The 21,111-nt window shown below is 44.0% G+C and overlaps 1 protein-coding gene across 1 annotated transcript in view; it reads right to left on the reverse strand.

Annotated features, from left to right (window-relative positions):
• LOC137352484 (protein downstream neighbor of Son-like) overlaps positions 1 to 17,905 on the reverse strand; it is a 42,064-nt gene extending 24,159 nt beyond the window's left edge. Inside the window, exons 1-2 of the mRNA XM_068018000.1 lie at positions 17,547 to 17,905; positions 205 to 677 (exon numbers count right to left, since the gene is read on the reverse strand). Coding sequence (XP_067874101.1) covers positions 205 to 677; positions 17,547 to 17,862 — 789 coding nt within the window. The 5' untranslated portion in view covers positions 17,863 to 17,905. The remainder of the gene's footprint in view (positions 1 to 204; positions 678 to 17,546) is intronic.
• Between the last annotated feature and the right edge of the window lie 3,206 nt (positions 17,906 to 21,111).

Here is a 21,111-nt window from a genome sequence, read left to right on the forward strand (position 1 = left end):
AGGATGTTCAATATAGCCACTGCTGTTCATTATTTCTTTTCATATGGAGACAACATCCAATCATTAGCACCAGCCAAAGCTACATTCAATAAACAGTAAACTCAATTCTTAATAAAGTGAGTGAAACAGAAACACCTTTATAGCATAAACAGAAATAAAATTTAACTGACACTGCAAACTGCATTTTTAAGTTCTCAAACTTACTTTGGTCTGCAGCCATGAAGATGTTGAATACATTGGAAATTGAGTGCAACATTTGGGTTCACCATCTTTAAATCTCTTCAGTTCCCCACTGATTTGATTATATTCTGCTTTTAGATACCGATGCTCATCTTTCAAACCAGCAATTTCTGTATTCAGTTTTTCATTTATATGCTGCAGTGCCTCACACACAGTGGTCATCTGAACACCTTCGTAGCCTGAATTAACTTTGAAGATATCCAGCAGAGTCTGTGCAGCTTCAAACCGTGCTTTTTCATCATCACCCTCTTGATGATTCAGTGACAGAGATGCAACAACTGATCCTTCCTTTGGAACTGCAGGACTAGCAAAAGGTACCTTGGTTCTATTTGGAAGATCCTTGTGTTGTCTCTGGCCATACTTCTGTTTTGCCCTCTTGTGAAATGCCAAGACATTCTGGGGATAATTAAACTGATTTCCACCCTGTGACAGCTGGCCTGAAGAAAAATAAGAAAACTTGTTGATTTTACAGTTTATAACTGTCAGCAAAGGTGTGAAATCAGTTCATATTAAGAAAAGCCATAGTTAACAGAAAAAAGTGGTAAAATAACCTGGATACAATTAAAGTCCTTACTGCACAGAGCAGTCTTTTCATTATCTATCTGAAAATAATGTTCTAGCTATATCCTTATTTTCATGCTTTACACTTCCTTCTTCAAGCAGATGGTTCCAGCACTTCAAGGCTGCCATCAACATTGATTGATAAAAGCAGCATGCGTTGTGCTCCTGTGAGGTAGGATTGATTTCCACAGAGTAACACTTTCCTTCTTCCTCGGAGATCAGCCAACACATATTATATACACAGATTCAAATAGCTGTCAAAGTCACAATTCGAACTGGAGTCTCAGTAAACACCAAGATTTCAGACTTTTAATAAGGAAAAAGTTATTTATGTCTGATAATTGAATGATTGTTATATTAATGCCACAAACTTTAATTACAATTAAAGATTATTCACAAGATACAATAAATGGTTTAATGTGCAACTGCAGGTTGTAGGACTGTTCCAGGAATGTAGGTACATTGAAGTTCTCATAATTCTTGATAATCTGAATTTGTTCTGAAAGAAAACAGTAATTTATTACAGGCACTTTGAGTCACATTCAAATGAATCCAGTTACTGATACTGCTGTATCTCCAATGTTACCCCAAAGATCAAGAGTCGTCTCCTACATGCCTGACTGTTGACTAAGAACAGAACAAAAATAATTATTAATTTATTCTTGGTCACTTAACAGTGATAACTGTGTCTCAGAAAGTAAAGGCTAAAAATTTTGTTGTGTAGCGGCATTAAGGAGGCCTAGTGCAACATTTGTGGTGTACCCTGTGCCACCGGCCACTTCCTGCCTGGCCCACGCATCACTGCAGCAGAAGGGTGCGCATAGGTGTGTTCCCTGCGTGCGCCGGAAGGAATTGAATTGGCACTATCCTGACATCGCACAACCCAACTGACTGGTGCAAATCCAGAATTTGACATTTGGGCCACGCAGGTGCTGCGTATGTATTTGTTCACCATTCTTCAAAGATCAGGCGACGTAGTGGTTAGCACCACAGCCTCACAGCTCCAGCGACCCAGGTTCGAGTCTGGGTACTGCCTGTGTGGAGTTTGCAAGTTCTCCCTGTAACTGCGTGGGTTTCCGCCGGGTGCTCCGGTTTCCTCCCACAGCCAAAGACTTGCAGGTTGATAGGTAAATTGGCCATTGTAAATTGCCCCTAGTATAGGTAGGTGTTAGGGAATTGTGGGGATGTGGTAGGAATATGGGATTAATGTAGGATTAGTATAAATGGGTGGTTGATGGTCGGCACAGACTCGGTGGGCCGAAGGGCCTGTATCAGTGCTGTATCTCTCAATAATATAAAAATAAATAAATAAAAATCAGGTGAGAGGCTGCAAGGTGGGCCCTGAACTTGCATTCCTTATTGTACCCAAATTGCAGGTAAGGTAATTTTTCACAACTTTTTCTATTGTCAAGTGTCAGGAAGTACTCTGGAGTGTTTCGTTGAGGCAGGGGGTCTTTTGTGTTGAGCCTGTGGATTTATTACAGAGTGTTACTGCATCCTCATGGCGAGCGCAGGGGATTTGATGACATGTCCACACAAAGGCTGAAACAGGTATTGGGCTGCAGTTGCAGTGCCTCACATCCGCAGGACAACAGGGAGATGGTGCAGATACTGCGGAGAGGGAAAGCTCTGCGTGATGCCCTCTGCCAACTTGGAGCTCCACGCTCCTTGACAGTGACAGGAGGCTGTCTGGCAGGCCTGCCAATGCATCCAGCATCTTGATGTGCATGCCCAGTGCTCTCCTGTACACTGCCTCATCAAAATCCTCATCTGAGTCCTTTGCAGCAATACTTATCTGCCATATCACCCTCCAGTGAGCTGGCAAACGAACTATCCTTTACCCCTAAAGTAAAAGCAAAATACTGCAGATGCTGGAAATCTGAAATAAAAACAGAAAGTGCAGGAAATATTCAGCAGGTCCGGCAGCATCCGTGGAGAGAGAGGAACAGAGTTAACATTTCAGGCCAATGACCTTTCACCATGCTTTACCCCTGGCCTGGCTACAACCCACTCATGCTCAGATAACTCACCACATGCCTGCAGGTTACATGCAGTACCAGTTGATGGGTTGGATGGCTGAGAGAGTGTCAGATCAAGTGATGGGGCCTCTTTATTAGTGCTGTGCTATTGCTCTCTCTTTTCTTCCTTGGATTGATGCATCTGGGCATACATCAGACCTTGGGTGACTGAAAACAGGAAATCAGAAGGGGAAGGTTGGTGTAGGGGAAGGCGGTGGGAAGTAAAATAAGAGGTCCATGGTCACACCATCAGCAGTTTGCTCATTATATCAGGTAGCAGGATGAAGTTGTGCTGGGAATTGAGAAGGGGCATAAGGCAGGAACATATTAACACCCTCAACCTTTTCAGTAATATTAGGTGTCAGGGGCCCTGTTGCAGCCTGTCACATGATACAGAGAGCCATCTCCTTCGTTAGGCTCAAGAGTTGCAGGCCTCCTTGTCCCCCGCTTGTTCTGCTCTGCCCTGCTCCCTTCTGTTGTGTCCAATCTTGCCCTGCAAGAGAGAGGGCAGAATGTCAGTGGTTGGTGGTACTGTGTTTGAGTGAAGTGCCTGCCATAGCTGAATAGCTGGAGGTGTGTGGAGGCAGCAAGAGGTGAGTGTGAGGTTGGTAGGTGTGTGAGGGTGAGGTGGGGTATCTGCCTGAGTGCCAGGGAGTGCTGCTGGGTGAGTGATGAGGGAGTGGAGTACTGAGCAGTGTGAGAGGTTGGTGGTGTGGTGGGTAGGAGATGTCATGTCACTGACCTTGACCACTGAGTGAGGTCATCAGACTCCTTGTGGCATTGCTGCTCGGTCCTTGGGCCCAAACTCCGGGAGTTGACATTCCTGACCACCTGCTTCCAATCCTTCCTGAGAATGGTCCTTGAGGGCCTCCTGGCCCCCCATGGAACCACGGCATCTCTCCTCCTGCCCATCTGCACCACTAATGCCTTCTGTGTCATATCTGTCATCCTGGAACCATCGCTGCTCACTGGTGATCAATTTTCTATATTTTAAGTTGCAGCAATTCGCTTCAGTGCAGCTTCCTTTAAGGACAGCCTGCCTTTAAGAAAAGTAGGCTGACTGCACCTCTTGGTTTGTGAACAAAGCTACTCAGCTCCCCTACTAAGCACAGAGGAACCCGGCAGCGTGAAAAAGGAAGCAGCATGGGATCTGCTTGGCCAGGCGCTACAATCATGTAGATAAGGTGGATACACCAAGTTTGCGTGTTGCCCACCTCGATCTGAAAAGGCACAGGCAGGTCGAGGATCATGGCCCCTGCATCCAGAACACAGTAAACTAAATTTTAGCCCTGCACAGACCCTGATACTTATATGAACACACTTGCATAATGTGGCTTGTTGCTATATCAATGCTTTGAAATTTTGCAATAGAGATTAAAATTAAATAATTATGGATCACTGTAATAAAAAACTAAAATAAAGGACTATTTTTTGTTCACAGAGAAAACCAGAAAACCAACCTAAGTTATTACTGGGAAATTGACACCACCCTAGTTCTGATCACTGTAACTTGCATATCTCCTCATTAAACAATGCATTGACGCACATCAAAATCTTTTCATTGCCTTTTGCATCAAATTTATGTGTAATGACACAAGCTGAAAATACTATAAGAAGCTGCCCTGATGGCTCAGCTATAAAGGCACTGCCCTGTGTGGAACTGAACCATATAGACATCGACAGTCCAGGTTCATTTACTGATCTACACTGAGTCAGTTGATCTCAGCCCAGAAGCAATGGAGATGCTACAACTGTCTTCAGCGCGTGTAGGTTATGGAAGGGGAAAGTTAACCAGAACTTGAATATTATTTAGAAGCTCATGCTGTAAAGTGCCTGTGTGAGGACATGGAATGAGTTTGGTTATGCCTTCCCCTTCCCCATGGTCAAATTGCAGGCTGACAATTCATCATCGAAACTCACATGTGAAGCATAGCCACATTGGTATTGCAAGAAGGTAGCAGACATTCATTGAACCATATCGAGCACAAGTTAGTACCTGCTGGAGGAGAGGGGGAAAACTGGGGAAAAAGAAACTACTGATAGGGTACACTAATGAAAAACATAGACTAATATATTTTATAACAGTACAATCACACATAATTCAAATGCTTCACACACTGATGTTGGAACTACTTTAGGACGTATAAGTGTCAGCTCCCCCATAGCAATTTAAATTGAAATCATCAGCCATTAATCAGAATACATAAGCAACTGCAAATAATGGGACCAATGTCTATAAAAATATATATTTGGTAAAGTATATATTTTTATAGGAATGAAAGGACTAGTACTAGAATGTGTATATGGAGGAGTTCTGGAGTCCTTTCCAGATCTTAAGCAAATTTTGATTTTTTTTAAAAATTCGTTTCATGGGATGTGGGCATCACTGGCTAGGCCAGCATTTATTGTCCATCCCTAATTGCCCATGAGCAGTTGGTGGTCAGCTGCCTTCTTGAACCACTGAAGTCCATGTGGGGTAGGTACACCTACAGTGCTATTAGGAAGGGAGTTTGACCCAGCAACAGTGAAGGAACGGCGATATAATTCTAAGTCAGGATGGTGTGTGGCTTGGAGGGTAACTTGCAGGTGGTGGTGTTCCCATGCATCTGCTGCCCTTGTCCTTCTAGGTGGTAGAGGTTGCGGATTTGGAAGGAGCTGCCTGAGTAGCCTTGGTGCATTGCTGCAGTGCATCTTGTAGATGGTACACACTGCTGCCACTGTACATCGGTGGTGGAGGGAGTGAATGTTTGTACCTGGTGTGCCAATCAAATGGGCTGCTTTGTCCTGGAGTGCTGCTTCTTGAGTGTTGTTGAAGCTGCACCCATCCAGGCAAGTGGAGAGTATTCCATCACACTCCTGACTTGTACCTTGTAGATGATGGACAGGCTTTGGGGAGTCAGGAGGTGAGTTACTTGCCTCAGGATTCCTAGCCTCTGACCTGCTCTTGTAGCCATGGTATTTATATGCCTACTCCAGTTCAGTTTCTGGTCAATGGTAACCCCCAGGATGCTGATAGTGGGGGATTCAGTGATGGTAATGCCACTGAACATCAAGGGGAGATGGTTAGATTCTCTCTTGTTGGAGATGGTCATTGCCTGGCACTTGTGTGGCGCGAATGTTACTTACCACTTATCAGCCCAAGCCTGGATATTGTCCAAGTCTTGCTGCATTTTCACACGGACTGCTTCAGTATCTGAGGAGTCGGGAATGATGCTGAACGTTGTGTAATCAGTGAACATCCCCCCTTCTGACCTTATGATTGAAGGAAGGTCATTGATGAAGCAGTTGAAGATGGTTGGGCCTCGGACACTACCCTGAGGAACTCCTGCAGTGATGTCCTGGAGTTGAGATGATTGACCTCCAACAACCACAACCATCTTCCTTTGCGCTAGGTATGATTCCAACCTGCGCAGAGTTTTCCCCCTAATTCCCATTGACTCCAGTTTTGCTAGGGCTCCTTGATGCCATACTCGGTGAAATGTTGCCTTGATGTCAAGGGCAGTCATTCTCACCTCACCTCTTTTGTCCATGTTTGAACCAACGCTGTAATGAGGTCAGGAGCTGAGTGGCCCTGGCGGAACCCAAACAGAGCATCACTGAGCAGGTTATTGCTAAGCAAGTGCCGCTTTGATGGCACTGTCAATGACACCTTCCATCACTTACTGATGATCGAGAGTAGACTGATGGGGCGGTAATTGGTCGGGTTGGATTTGTCCGGCTTTTTGTGTGCAGGACATAGCTGGGCAATTTTCCACATTGCCAGGTAGATATCAGTGGCACAGCAAAGTCTGGAACCCAGGTCTTCAGTACTTTTTCTGGAATGTTGTCAGAGACAGTAGCCTTTGCAGTATCCAGTGCCTTCAGTTGTTTCTTGATATCATGCGGAGTGAATCGAATTGGCTAAAGACAGGCATCTGTGATGCTGGGGACTTCAGCAGGAAACCAAGAAGGATCATCCACACGGCAGTTCTGGCTGAAGATTGCTGCAAATGCTTCAGCCTTATCTTTTGCACTGATGTGCTGGGCTCCCCCAACATTGAGGATGGGGATATTTGTGGAGCGACCTCCTCCGGTTAGTTGTTTAATTGTCCACCACCATTTACGACTAGATGTGGCATGACTGCAGAGCTTAGATCTTCCATTTGTTGTGGGATCGCTTAGCTCTTGTCTATCACATGCTGCATATGCTGTTTGGCATGCAAATAGTCCTGGGTTGTAGCTTCACCAGGTTGACACCTCATTTTGAGGTATGCCTGGTGCTGCTCCTGGCATGCCCTCCTGCACTCTTCATTGAACCAGGGTTGATCCCCCGGCTTCATGGTAATGGTAGAGTGGGGGATATGCCGGGCCATAAGGTTACAGATTGTGGCTGAGTACCATTCTGCTACTGCTGATCATTCACAGCGCCTCATGGATGCCCAGTTTTGCATTGCTAAATCTGTTCGAAATCTATCCCATTTAGCACAGTGGTAGTGCCACACAATATGATTGAGGGTATCCTCAATGTGAAGACGAGACTTCGTCTCCACAAGGACTGTGCGGTGGTCACTCCTACCAATACTGTTATGGACAGATGCATATGCAGCAGGCAGATTGGTGAAGATGAGGTCAAGTATGTTTTTCCCTCTTGTTGGTTCCCTCACCACCTGCCACAGACCCAGTCTAGCAGCCATGTCCTTTAGGACTCGGCCAGCACGGTCAGTAGTGGTGCTACCAAGCCACTCTTGGTGATGGACATTGAAGTCCCTCACCCAGCGTACATTCTGCGCCCTTACCACCCTCAGTGCTTCCGCCAAGTGGTGTTCAACATGGAGGAGTACTGATTCATCAGCTGAGGGGGCGCAGTAGGTGGTAATCAGCAGGAGGTTTCCTTGCCCATGTTTGACCTGATGCCATGAGACTGCATGTGGTCCGGAGTCGATGTTGAGGACTCCCAAGGCAGCTCCCTCCCGACTGTATGCCACTGTGCTGCCAACCCTGCTGGGTCTGTCCTGCTGGTGGGACAGGATATACCCAGGGATGGTGATGGTCATTTCTGGGACATTGTCTGTAAGGTATGATTCAGTGAATATGACTATGTCAGGCTGTTGCTTGACCAGTCTGTGGGACAGCTCTCCCAACTTTGGCACAAGCCCCCAGATGATAGTAAGGAGGACTTTGCAGGGTCAACAGGACTGGGTTTGCCAATGTCGTTTTCGGTGCCTGGGTCGATGCCGGGTGGTCCGTCCGGTTTCATTCATTGACTTTTTAGCGGTTAGGTACAACTGAGTGGCTTGTTAGGCCATTTCAGAAGGCAGTTAAGAGTCAGCCACATTGCTATGGGTCTGTAGTCACATGTAGGCCAGACCAGGTTTTGCAATAATCGACAATGGTTTCATGGCCATCATTAGACCAGCTTTTTAATTCCAGATGTTTTTTATTAATTGAATTCAAATTTCACCTTCTGCCATGGTGGGATTCGAACCCATGTCCCCAGAGGAATACCCTGAGCCTCTAGGTTGCTAGTCCTGTGATCTACTTGCATGCTTCAAAATTCAATTTGGTGCTGTAATCTATGGCTCAGAGAACAGTCATTTGGGTCCATTTTAGGCATGTTTTTAGCTCAGGCATAGAAGCATTAAAACCAAGACTGGCCCAACATTGTAGAGTGTTATAGAATACAAGAAATAGCAGCATATATAGACCATATGGCCAATCGAGCCTGCTCCATCATTCAATATGATCAGGGCTGATCTTGGGCTTCAATTCCACTTTCCTGCCCACTCCCCATATCCCTTGATTCCCTGCGAGACCAAAAATCTATCTATCCCAGCCTTAAATGTATTCAATGATGGAGCATCCACAACACTCTAGGGTAGAGAATTCCAAAGATTCACAACCCTTTGAGTGAAGTAATTTCTCATCTCAGTCCTGAATGGTCGACCCTTATTCTGAGACTGTGCCCCCGAATTCTAGATTCCCCGACCAGTGGAAACAATCTCTCAGCTTCTACCCTATCAAACCCTTTCAGAATCTTGTATGTTTCAATTAGATTGCCTCTCATTCTTCTAAACTTCAGAGAATATAGGCCCAATTTACTTAGCCTCTCATCATAGGACAACCCTCTCATCCCAGAGACCAATTTAGTAAATCTTCGCTGCACTGCCTCCAGTGCAAGTATACCCTTTCTTAAATTGGAGACCAAAACTGCACACAGTATTCCAGGTGTGGTCTCACCAAGGTCCTGTACTTTATTCCTGTACTCCAATCCTCTTGCAATAAAGGTCAACATGCCATTTGCCTTCCTAATAGCCTGCTGCACCTACATGTTAACTTTGTGCGTTCCTTGTATGAGTACCCCCGCGCCCCCCCCCAGTCTCTCTGAACATCAAAACTTACCAGTTTCACACCTTTTCAAAAATATCCTGCTTTTTTTATTTTTACAACCAAAGTGCACAACTTCACACTTCCATACATTATACTCCATTTGCCACCTTCTTGCCCACTCACTTTGCCTGTCTATATCTCTTTGCAGCCTCTCTATGTCCTCCCTGCAGTTTACCTTTCCACCAAGCTTTGTGTCATCAGCAACTTAGATACATTACTCTTTGTCTCTTCATCCGTCATTAATATAGAGGGTAAGTAGCTGAGGCCCCAGCGCTGATCCTTGCAGCACTCCACTGTTCACTGCCTGCCAACTTGAAAATGCCCATTTATGCCCTCTCTCTGCTTCCTGTTTGTTAACCAATCCTCTATCCATGCTAATATATTATCCCCAACACCATGAGCCCTTATCTTGCCGACTGATCTTTTATGTGGCACCTTATCGAATGTCTTTTGGAAATCCAGGTATACTACATCTACTGGTTCCCCTTTATCTACCCTACTAGTTACATCCTCAAAAAACTCTAATAAATTTGTCAAACAGGATCTCCCTTTAGTAAAACCATGCTGACTTGTTCTAATCATACTATGCTTTATAAAATCTTACAGTTACTTCTCTCGAACTCCTTCTCCCTTCACTCTCCAGTACCTGATCTCCATGCCCCATTCTTAAAAAACTCTTATATCCATACAGTTTTCTGCTTTTGGATTGTGCTATCAGCATCATTTGCAGCAGTAACGGTTGGCATCCTTCCATCTACAAAAGATGATGGACACGCAGCAAACAATCCACTTAGGTGGGGTACCTTCTCTTGGTGCACCTTTGCTGATGGCTGTGAAGACAATCCTTGAGAGGCAGGTTCTGCCGCAAATGCTGCATGTCAAGTTGCCAAGTGACACTGAGTTGTTTTTTTACGTTGGCACCTGTTGCTAAACTGCTGGTCATCGTGGTAGTGCACACTAGTCCACAGGATGTGTCACCATTTCCCTCTTTCACCAGCTAGTGACTCCCAAGTGCAATAGTTGACATTTAGGGCCTTCATGGCATGCTTGCAAGCATTCTTGAAGCAGAACTTTGGGCACCCTAATGGTCATTTGGCCCCAGATACCTCACCATACAGAAGGTCCTTGGGTATGCGACCATCTTGCTTCCTGTGGAAGTGTCCCATCCACCAAAGCCGCCTCTGTTTGATTAATGCCAATACACTTGGGAACTCTGCCTTTGATTTTGTCCTGCCAGGATATACCCATAATGTGCCACAGACAGCGAAGATGGAAATTACTGAGCTTTTCTCCTGGTAGCTGTAAGTCGCCCATGTTTCACAGCCATACAGCAAGGTGCTGAGAACAGAGGCCTTATAAGCCATCAGCTTGGTCCTAAGGGTCAGCTTGGTGTTATCCCATGAGCATTTTGCGAGTCGGCCAAAGGTGGTAGCTGCTTTCCCTGTGCGTGTATTGAGTTCTGCAGCAGTAAGCATACATTAAAATCAAATTTCCCACTCTCTAGGGAACTGCCTCAACAATCACCACAGGTCCCCACAGAATACTACTTTGATTTCAATGTATGCTGACTCTTCTATCATGCACTACTGCCTCTGCATACAGAGGGCAGTCTAGGTGCTGAAAGACCAGCACTGACGACTCCAAAGTAGACAGGCAAGCAGGAGTACGTCAGAAGCAGGTGGACTACCTTAGAGTGAGCGACAGAACCATCCACCCAAATGATATAGGTATAAGACGTCCACCACTCCTCTCCCCTGCCATTTGAACTCCCAACCAGTGACCTAAATTTTTTTATACATAAGGATATATGGCAGCCTGATCACAAGATGACGATCATACAAAATTAATACCCTCTACTTGTCAAACATATGCTCAGTGATACTTGTGGTAGGACAGGAAGATAACCTAATATGGGGCAAGAACTTAAGCATAAAACTTGTGTTCATACATGCAGTGCGAATCCTTTTCATAGTTTGATGCTATAGAGATTGATGGTAACTGAGAGCATTCATTCGGAGCTGGCTAGCTTCAGTCTAGCTTCAAAAACTGTATCAGCAAGATGGGTATTTTTTGAATGACCCCATGAATAAAACAGAGCTCTAAATGACGTCTTACTTAAAATTATGGAAACCCCAACAATAAAAGGACAGTAGGATTACTAGTAATAACTACTCATACTGGTGTCATTGAATATCATTGGCACCAATATGCCATAGGAAGAACTGTCCTTCTGATATGATGTTAATATGCTTCTTGTACAATAGTCTTCCTTTATCATCTCTACTTGCTATCATCAGCACCAGTGACAGACCATCAGACTTCGTCACGGCCTTTGTCATATTTCACTATTTTTCCATAAAAATGATTTGGATAAAAAAGGTACTTTAAACGTTGTACTTTCTTGAAAATAAAGGAGAAGGTTGGAGCATTCCAAGATAGCAGGTAGTTAAGATGCTAGCTTTGATGTTGTTTCCTTGTGGATTGCAAATGAGTAGCAATTTGTTAGCTTGTCTCAGTAAATGGTATATGCCCCATGCCCACTGTTTTAAAGAGTTTTTTTTATCTTTCTGGGTGAGAACAGCCAGAAATAGTGGGAGACTAGCACTAAAACACAACAGTCAGACTTCTGCAGACAGAAGATAGGAGAAGACATTCTTCTGTGAGCTATAGGAATGAATGCAGATGAGTTACTCAAGAGTTAAATAAGATGGCCCGTTGAAGTTGAATATTACAGTGCGTTCATCAGTATAAAGATAACTTTTACTAATTCATCTTAACTGCTGCTCTCTGTGTTTACCTTATATAATAAAACAGGTTAATGATCCATATTGTATTAGTTCACCAAGTATTTGCTTAGTTAGGACAGGCTGAAAAAAATTGACATGTGAAAGACTTGAGTATCCAATCCAGAGGATGTCATCGTGCAAGTAGATGTAGGACAGTGTAAATCAAATGCCCTTAAAGGAAGACACTTATACTGCTTAAAGCAGCTACTGAGGCCACTGAACTCTAAAAGGTATCTCTTAGAAGACTTACACGGGTCAAAATGTTTTTCTCCGACACATCCTAAGTTTGGAAGAACAAAAATCTGTATTTGTTTCGTTGAGTTCTTTTCCAGGTCAGACATAATTTGGATGAGGTTCACACTACATTCTTCCAACAATGCATCGTAGCTCCAAGGTGCTTACAGCAATGCTTCTATTGCACTAGCATGACACACTATTCCAATCTATGAATAACTGTGGGTCTATTTCCACAATATTGGCAGTTTTATGCTGTGAAACTGGGCTGATACTCTCCAAATGCACGTTATTTAACACCGTCACAACTAGAAGAGATAATCTCATTTAATTACATGGCTATACAAATCCAGATCTCCGAAGTGAAAGGACATTGCTCACCACTGTCATAGCTAGTTCACTGATCACAAGCTCTTTATCCATTACTTTCCCATTCATTCCTCTCCTTCTCTTCAAGCTGGTTAGACTAGGAATTTACATTCGTAGGTACACTTTAATATTAAACATACTGCTACAAGTTTTGAGTCTGCCTTAGATATTCTACAGCAGTGCCAATCACATTAGCAGTCTGAGCATCATGTGTACATTGTAACCATACTGCACAATATCTAATTATACTTCTGGAGTGTAACAACAGGACCCTCTAGTAATCTGATCTGTCTTTTTTCATGTGCCCTCATACACTTCTCCAATCTTTGCGAAGGTGGACTGAAAAACTTTAGCTCATCAGGAGAAGATATGAATGGTTAAGCTATTTTATTTTAGATAGTTCAGACTAACACATATAATCAAGTCTCACCTTGTTTCAATTAATTATGGAACCCTCAAGACAAATCAAACCATCTCTATTATCAGGTTTGCTGAACCATTCCCTGGTCAGCCTTCTAATCCTGTCCAGTTCCAGGCTTGAGAAGAGCAAGTTTCCCCTTGCTCAGTAAGGCCAGACCTAACTGGCTAACCCACTGCCTATTTGTTCCCAGCCTGTGAGAAGGCAGTCCCTATGATTTTCTTCCCTGTTCAATGGTTGAACCTCCTGGTTCAATGATGCACAAGTGGACTTGTAAGTAAAACCAGCTACCTCTCCTCTCCTGTTTGCTATTCCTGGAACAAGTGCAATATGTAATCAATAGATTGTCAGACTTCTTTTGGCAGCATTTATAATAGAAATTTTGATTCCTGCCTAGTTTTCATTATTTTGTCTATTAATATGGTATAAGAATATGAAAAGCTATATGGAATCAAAGCAAGAAATTCAGCTCATTGATTCCTTTTGCAGAAGATTAAGCACAATAATGTAATCATCCAATTTTAACAAATATCTGGAAGGACATAAACTCTGAACTTTAATTTCCAAGAAGATAAAATTCTGATTTCATTTTCCCCCCCAGACCCTCAAACATACATCCAAGATATTAATTTAAAATAATAATTTTCAATCTTAATTGAATTTCATCATAGGTGGTACTGCACACAAATGCCAGGCATTCAGTACACAGACTAGATGTTGTATTAAACTGCCAAAGATGCCACTACTCTATCTGTGGTATGTGGAGTTGAATTTGTTCCATTTGGCTCATAGACATTTATACTGAATCTCTATCTTTTTTAAATTCCCTCACAGGATGTGGGTATCACTGGCAAGGCCAGCATACACTGCCCATCCCTAATTGCCTTCAAATTCCCTAGCCGTTTTCTTGAACCACATCAGTCTGTCCAGTGAAGGTACATTCAAAGTACTGTTAGGTAGGGAGTTCTAGAATTCTGACCCAGCAACAATGAGGGAATAGTGAGTTATTTTAAAGTCAGGATGGTAGATGAAAATTTGGAGGAGAAATTGCAAGTGGTAGGGTTCCCATGTGACAGCTGCCCTTGTTCTGCTATGGAGTAGAGATTGTGCATTTGGGAGGTGCTGCCAAAGAAGCCTTGGTGAGTTGCTGCAGTGCATCTTGTAGATGATACACACTGCTGCTACTGTGCACTTGTGGTGAATATTTAAGGTAGTGGATGTGGGCTACATTGTCTTGAATGGTGCCCAGTTTCTTGAGTGCTGTTGCAGTTGCACTCATCCAGGCAAGTGGAGAGTATTTCACCACATTCCTGACTTGCACCTTACAGTTGGTGGAAAGGCTCTGAGGAATCAAGAGGCGTGTCACTCATCGCAGAATACCCAGCCTTTGACCTGCTCTTGTAGCTAGAGTATTTATGTGGCTGGTCCAGTTGACTTTCTGTTCAATTGTGATCCCAAGGATGTTGATTTTGGGGAATTTGATGATGATAATGCTACTGAATATCAAGAGGAGGTGGTTAGACTTCCTCTTATTGAAGAGAGTCATTACCTCGCACTTTATGTAGTGCAAACGCTACTTGCTACTTATTAGCCCAAACTTGAACATTTTTTTAGGTCTTGCTGCATGTGAATGCAGACTGTTTCATTATCTGAGGAGTTGTGAATGGAACTGAACACTGTGCAATCATCAGCGAACATCCCCACTTCTGACCTTATGATGGAGGGGTGGCTATTGATGAAGCAGTTAAAGATGGTTGGGCCTAGGACACTTCCCTGAGGGTCTCCAGCATGTTCGTTTGTGCTAGATATGACTTCAACCAGTGGAGAGTTACCCTCCAATTCCAATTGACTTCAATTTTACTAGGGCTCCTTGATGCCAGCTTCAAATCAAATGCTGCCTTAACGTTAAGGACAGTCAGTCTAACCTCACCTCTGGAATTCAACTCTTCCATCACTTTGCTAATGATTGAGAGTAGACTGACAGGGCAGTAACTGATCAACTTGGGTTTGTGCCCCTTTTGGTGGATAGGACATACCTCGGCAATTTTCCACTTTGTCGGGTAGAGACCAGTGTTGTCGTTGAACTGGAACAGCTTGGCTAGGGGCGTGGGTAGTTCTGAAGCACAAGTCTTCAGCAGTACAACCAGGATGTTGTCAAGGTCCACAGCCTTTTCTGTATCCAATGCACCCAGTCGTTTCTTGCTATCACGTGGAGTGAATCCAACTGTCTGAAGACTGGCTTCTGTAATGATGGGAACCTTGGAGGTGGGGCATCAATATGGATCATCCATCAGCACTTCTGGCTAAAGATGGCTGTAAATTCTTCACTTTCGACTCTTGCATTGATGTGCTGGGCTTCGCCATCATTCAGAATGGGGATGTTCATAGACTCTCCTCCCGTTAGTTGTTTAATTGCCCACCATTATTCATGACTAGATGTGGCAGGAATGCAGAGCTTTGTCTCCACAAGCACTGTATGGTGGTCACTCTTCCCAATACTGCCATGGACAGATGCGTCAGGTTTTTCTCTCTTGTTGGTTTTCCCACTAAATGCCCTTCAGGACTTGGTCAGCTTTGTCAGTAGTGGTGCTACTGAGCCATTCTTGGTGATGGATATGGAAGTGCCGCACCCAGAGTATATTCTGTGCCCATGCTGCTCTCAGTGCTTCTTCCAAGTGCTGTTCGACATGGAGGAGCAGTAACTCATCAGCTGAGGGTGGGCAGTACGTGATAATCAGCAGATTTCCTTGCTCATGTTTGAACTGATGCCCTAGGACTTCATGAGGTCCAGAGCCAATGCTAACCAGACCACTCCCTCCCTTTTGTATACCACTGTGCCACCACCTCTGGGATGTTGATGGAGGACTCTGGGATGTTGGCTGAATGGTAAGGTTCTGTGAGGATTGTTTTGTTACCTGTTGCTTGACCAGCTGATGGGACAGCTCTCCCAATTTTGGCACATTAGTGAGGAGGACTTTGCATCAACTGGGATGGGTGTGTCTTTGCAGTGCCCAAATCCTGTGCTGAGATAGATGCCTTGTGGTCCATTCAGTTATATTCTTATTCTTGTTTTTCAAAGCAGTTTTGATACAGTTGAGTGGCTTGCTAGGTAATTTCAGAAGGCAGTTAAGAGACAACCACATTGCTGTGAGTCTGTAGTCACATATAGGCCAGACTGTGTAAAGATGGCAGATTTCCTTCCATGAAGTACATTAGTGAACTAAATGGGTTTTTACAACAATTCGATAGTTTAATGGTCACCATTATTGATACTAGCTTTTTATTCCAAATTTTTATTTATAAACTGGATTTAAATTCCCCAGATGCCGTGGTGGGATTTGAAGCCATGTCTGTGGATCATTAGTCCAGGCCTCTGAATTGCTAGTCCAGTAACATAACCATTATGCCACCATAACCTAAATTGCAACCCTATTTTCTGATCAATTCTAATTGAATGCAATTAAGCAAGGTTTGAAAATACAACTTTCCAATAATTCTGGACTGATATTATAATGCTTATCAAACAAGGAGGAACAATGAAAGCAGAGAGAATGATCCTAGAAAACAACCTAACAATTAAACCAGTGTGAACAATTCTAGCTGGCATCTGGCAGACACATTGAACCTTACGAAAATCAAGGAGGCAAATTTATAAGAAAGGCAGGATGAATCAGCTGTGAATAAAAAAATCGTGATTGTTAGTCGCATAAAATGCCACAGCATTGAGCTCTGCTGTACTCAGTAAGCCTTGTGTAACAAAGCACAGGAATGTCAGTGCTCACTAAGAATAGACCTGTCACAGTACGGTATATGCTGCCACTGGAGTAATAGCTTTTGTCCATTTTAAACTCCACCTCACAATCTTCATTAAATAACTAGGACAGTGTGTTTCAATGCACTATGCCACTAGTGGCAGAATGTGCAACTGAGCTGAAGTGTCCCGAGAAGAATTTCTGCCAAGGATGTGCCATGGGGGGGGGGGAGGGGGGAATTTTCTATTTTTTTAATCGCCTCTTGTTTCTAAGATTTTTTGCCTGACCGACACAGAGAGGTTAATAAAACAGAGGGGAAAGTATCCCAGGCCACTGGGCAAATATATACCAGTTACCTATTCAAGTGGCAATAGAATCACATTGCTTCCCTGTCCTCTTAGTAAAGGAATGGCATGATGGGGGAAGCTAAAATTAAATCAGCTGTATCCCAGCCCCATTTGAAAAACACAACGTCATCACCAAATACTCAATAAAATTTGCGAATTATATAACACAATTACACAGCTGAAGAGTTCCGATTACACTGTAAACAACATATTGCAGCTCAGATGATCCAAATGGAAATATCCACATCTATGCAATGAATTTACGAGACGGCAAATTATATGTAACATACAAACCTGAGTGTGTGACGCTGCACCTCAAGATAAAATGGATCACTTAAAAAAAAAACCCGGAATTTTCCATTTTTGTAACATTTTGCGGCTAAATTCCACAAGAGATTAAACTTTTGACGACCTCTGGGGTCCATTTGCTGCAAGTGTGGGGGAGAGGACTGTACCTGGGGCGGTTGGTTCCCTGGCACCCAGCAGCAGCAGCCTGGCCTGCTCCTTCCTGCGGGATCTCTCGACCTTCACGGGGAAGACGATGGGCACATTGTTCATGTAGGTCTTCTTGCCTCCCGCGAAGTGGGCGTCGCAGACTTTGTGATGGGCTTTGGGCTGCCACACGCTGAATTTCCTCTCGTCCAAACGCGACAGGTTTCTGATCCAAACGCCTCGCAGCGTCTCGTCTTTGGGGAAGACGTGAAAGGAGAGCTCCTTATTCTTGAGCGTGTTGTTGAAGCAGCCCGGGACACAGCAGTAGGTGCCCACCATGGTCACCGGGGCTGGGGAGTGGGGGGAACTCACATCCCAGCCTGCACCGCGCCAACGCCGAACAGGGCATGCGCACCGCGCCTCTTCCCCCCCCCCCCACACCGCGCACACTGAGCATTATGGGAGTTGTAGTTTTTATTCCTTCCTGAGGGAAGCTCGACTTCAATCAGTCCCAATGTAATTTTTTTCTAAAAAAAACAAAAAAATTAAAACAAATCACACATTATTTCATGAAGTCATCGTCTTTAAGTGATCTCCTGGAATTCACTTCAGTATTCAGAGATAAAAAGGAAAACTGAATTTAAAAACAATGGAAATGACAATAAAACAGTCATGAACTTGTAGGGAAAGAGGTTAATAGTTGGCTGAGATCCTTCATCAGAATTTAACTCTTGATCAGATGTTGACTAACTGATCTAGTTTTCCACCGTTCTCTTTTTTTATTTTTAATCTCCATGGCACAGAGGCATTACAAAGCAAAATATGAAATCGAGCCACATAAGGAGATATTAGGGCTGATGACCAGACGCTTGCTCACAGAGTTAGGTTTAAATGAGTGTCTTAAAGAGGTAGAGAAGCAGAGAAGTTTAAAGAGAGAATTTCAGAGGTAAGGGCCTATGCAGCTGAAGGCACAGCCGCCAACGGTGGGGCGATTAAAATCACATTACAAAACTATTCATTTACATTTTTGGTTCAAAAAATTGAAAAAGTACTGCAAGTTTTATGAATCAGAACTCCAGGAGTGAAGTGAAAGCACAAATATATATTCATGACAAGGCTTGTCATTAACCACTTGGCGCTCTATCGTACATAGAATAGCCTCAATTGTTAATGCTTATCATATTTATTTTGGTAGGTTATAAAATATCTTCTATTTTAAACTGTTGCTCCACTTAAAAAATCAAAATACAATCCATGTTTTGGATAGGTGTAATTAGCTGATATATCTCTCTTTGGCCTCCTTGTCTCGAGAGACAATGGGTAAGTGCCTAGAGGTGGTCAGTAGTTTGTGGAGCAGCGCCTGGAGTGGCTATAAAGGCCAATTCTAGAGTGACAGGCTCTTCCACAGGCACTGCAGATAAAATTGGTTGTCGGGGCTGTTACACAGTTGGCTCTCTCCTTACACTTCTGCTCTTTTCCTGCCAACTGCTAAGTCTCTTCAATTCGCCTATCTTTAGCGCCGCCTTTATTGTGAATTAAGAAACTTTTGTGACAGCTGTGGGTAAGAAATTCTGTTCGTGTTGATGCGTGGGCGGCCCTTCTGCTTGGAGTGATGTAGCTTCTTTGGTTTGAGTCTAACTTTGCTGCACACCAGGGAGTGGTCGGTGTCGCAGTCCGCACTGTGGAAGCTGCGTGTGATTTGAACACTGTTTATAGAGGCTCGCCTTGTGACGATGAGGTCCAGTTGGTGCCAACGATGTGATCTTGGGTGTCTCCATGAAACCTGGTGAGTTGGTCATGCAGAGGTTGTGATAGGTACACAACTCCAGCAGTCTCCGTCCATTCTCATTCATCCTTCTAATGCCATAGCACCCGAGGCAGGAGGGCCATGAGTCATAGTTGGCCCCAACCCTGGCGTTAAAGCAGCAGGAACAAATGTTCAGTATTAGGAATGTTACTAATGATATTATGAAGTTCCTCGTAGAACTGGTCTTTAAGTTCAGGTGGGGAGCAGAGTGTTGGAGCATAGATGCTGAGTAGGTGTACTGGACCAGAGGCGGTGAGCAGTCGGATGGACAGTATGCATTCCAAGCCATTTGTAGGTGGCTCTAACATGCTGAGCAAAGAGTTTCTGATGGCGAAGCTCACTCCATGCTGTCTTGGTTCTTCTGGATCCCTACCCTGCCAGTAGAAGGTGTAGTTTTGCTCTCTTAGTGATCAGCTCGCAGAGAGGCATGTCTCCTGAAGTGCTGCAATGTCCACATTGAGTCTACTGAGCTTGTTGTTAATGATGGCGGTCTTCTGAGAGTCGTTGATTTGTGTAAGGTCTTCCGAAATCTGAAATAAAAACAAGAAATGCTGGAAATACTCAGCAGGTCTGGCGGCATCTGTGGAGAGCGACGCAGAGTTAACGTTTCAGTTCAGTGATCCTTCATCAGAACTGGCAAATGTCAGAAATATAATAGATTTTAAGCAAATAAAGCGGTGGTGGGTCAAGAGATAACAAAGGGCAAGGTGTTGATCAGACAGAGGGTCACAAAGAATAAATGACCAGAAGGTCATGGAGCAAAGACAAACAGTATGGTTAATGGTGTGTTGAAATCAAAGCGTTAGTGCGGAGAGGGTGTTAATAGACAGAAAAAATAACAGCCCTGGCCCAAACCACAAAAAACAGTGGGTAGGCACATGGTAAAAAAATGAATGATGAAAAAAACTGAAATAAAATAAACCAATAAAAATAATAATAAAAAAGAAAAAAATAACTAAAAACAAAAAAGGGGCCCGTCATTGTCTGAAATTATTGAACTCAATGTTCAGTCCGGCAGACTGTAAATGAGATGCTGTTCCTCGAGTTTGCGTTGATGTTCACTGGAACACTGCAGCAAGCCCAGGACAAATAAGTGGGCATGAGAGGAGGGGGATGTGTTGAAATGGCCAGCAACCGGAAGCTCAAGAGTCATGCTTTTGGACTGAGCGGAGGTGTTCTGCGAAGCGGTCGCCCAATCTGCGTTTGGTCTCCCCAATGTAGAAGAGTCTGCGTTGTGAGCAGTGAATACAGAATACTAAATTGAAAGAAGTACAAGTAAAGGTTGATAGGTAAATTGGCCACTGTAAATTGCCCCTAGTGTAGGTAGGTGGTAGGAGAATTGAGGAAAGGTGGGGATGTGGTAGGGAATATAGGATCAATGTAGGATTACTATAAATGGGTGGTTGATGGTCGGCACAGACGCGGTGGGCTGAAGGGCCTGTTTCAGTGCTGTATCTCTCTATGACTCTATGACAGGCCAGGACACACAGTTCTGATATTCCAGCTTGCAAAACGAAGGGCTGGTACCTTCTTTTTTTGTCGTGCTGTTTGGTGCGGTATTACAGTCCACTTGTCAAGCAATGACCCTGAGCTCCAAGCACCCATTGAAGCAGGTGGACTGTGGCGGGACAGAACCTTTCTGACCGGGGGCTGCCCGGTTTGAGGCAGGCGGTAGCTGTCCAGTGAGATGCGATGACCTCTCCCACCGACAAAGGCAACCCGTGGCACCCAATCTCTACGCCAATTGAGCTGGACTTGAAACCCGTTACTGCTGCCTTCCG

The sequence above is a fragment of the Heterodontus francisci genome, chromosome 3 (assembly GCF_036365525.1).
Source record: "Heterodontus francisci isolate sHetFra1 chromosome 3, sHetFra1.hap1, whole genome shotgun sequence".
Classification (NCBI taxonomy): Eukaryota; Metazoa; Chordata; class Chondrichthyes; order Heterodontiformes; family Heterodontidae; genus Heterodontus; species Heterodontus francisci.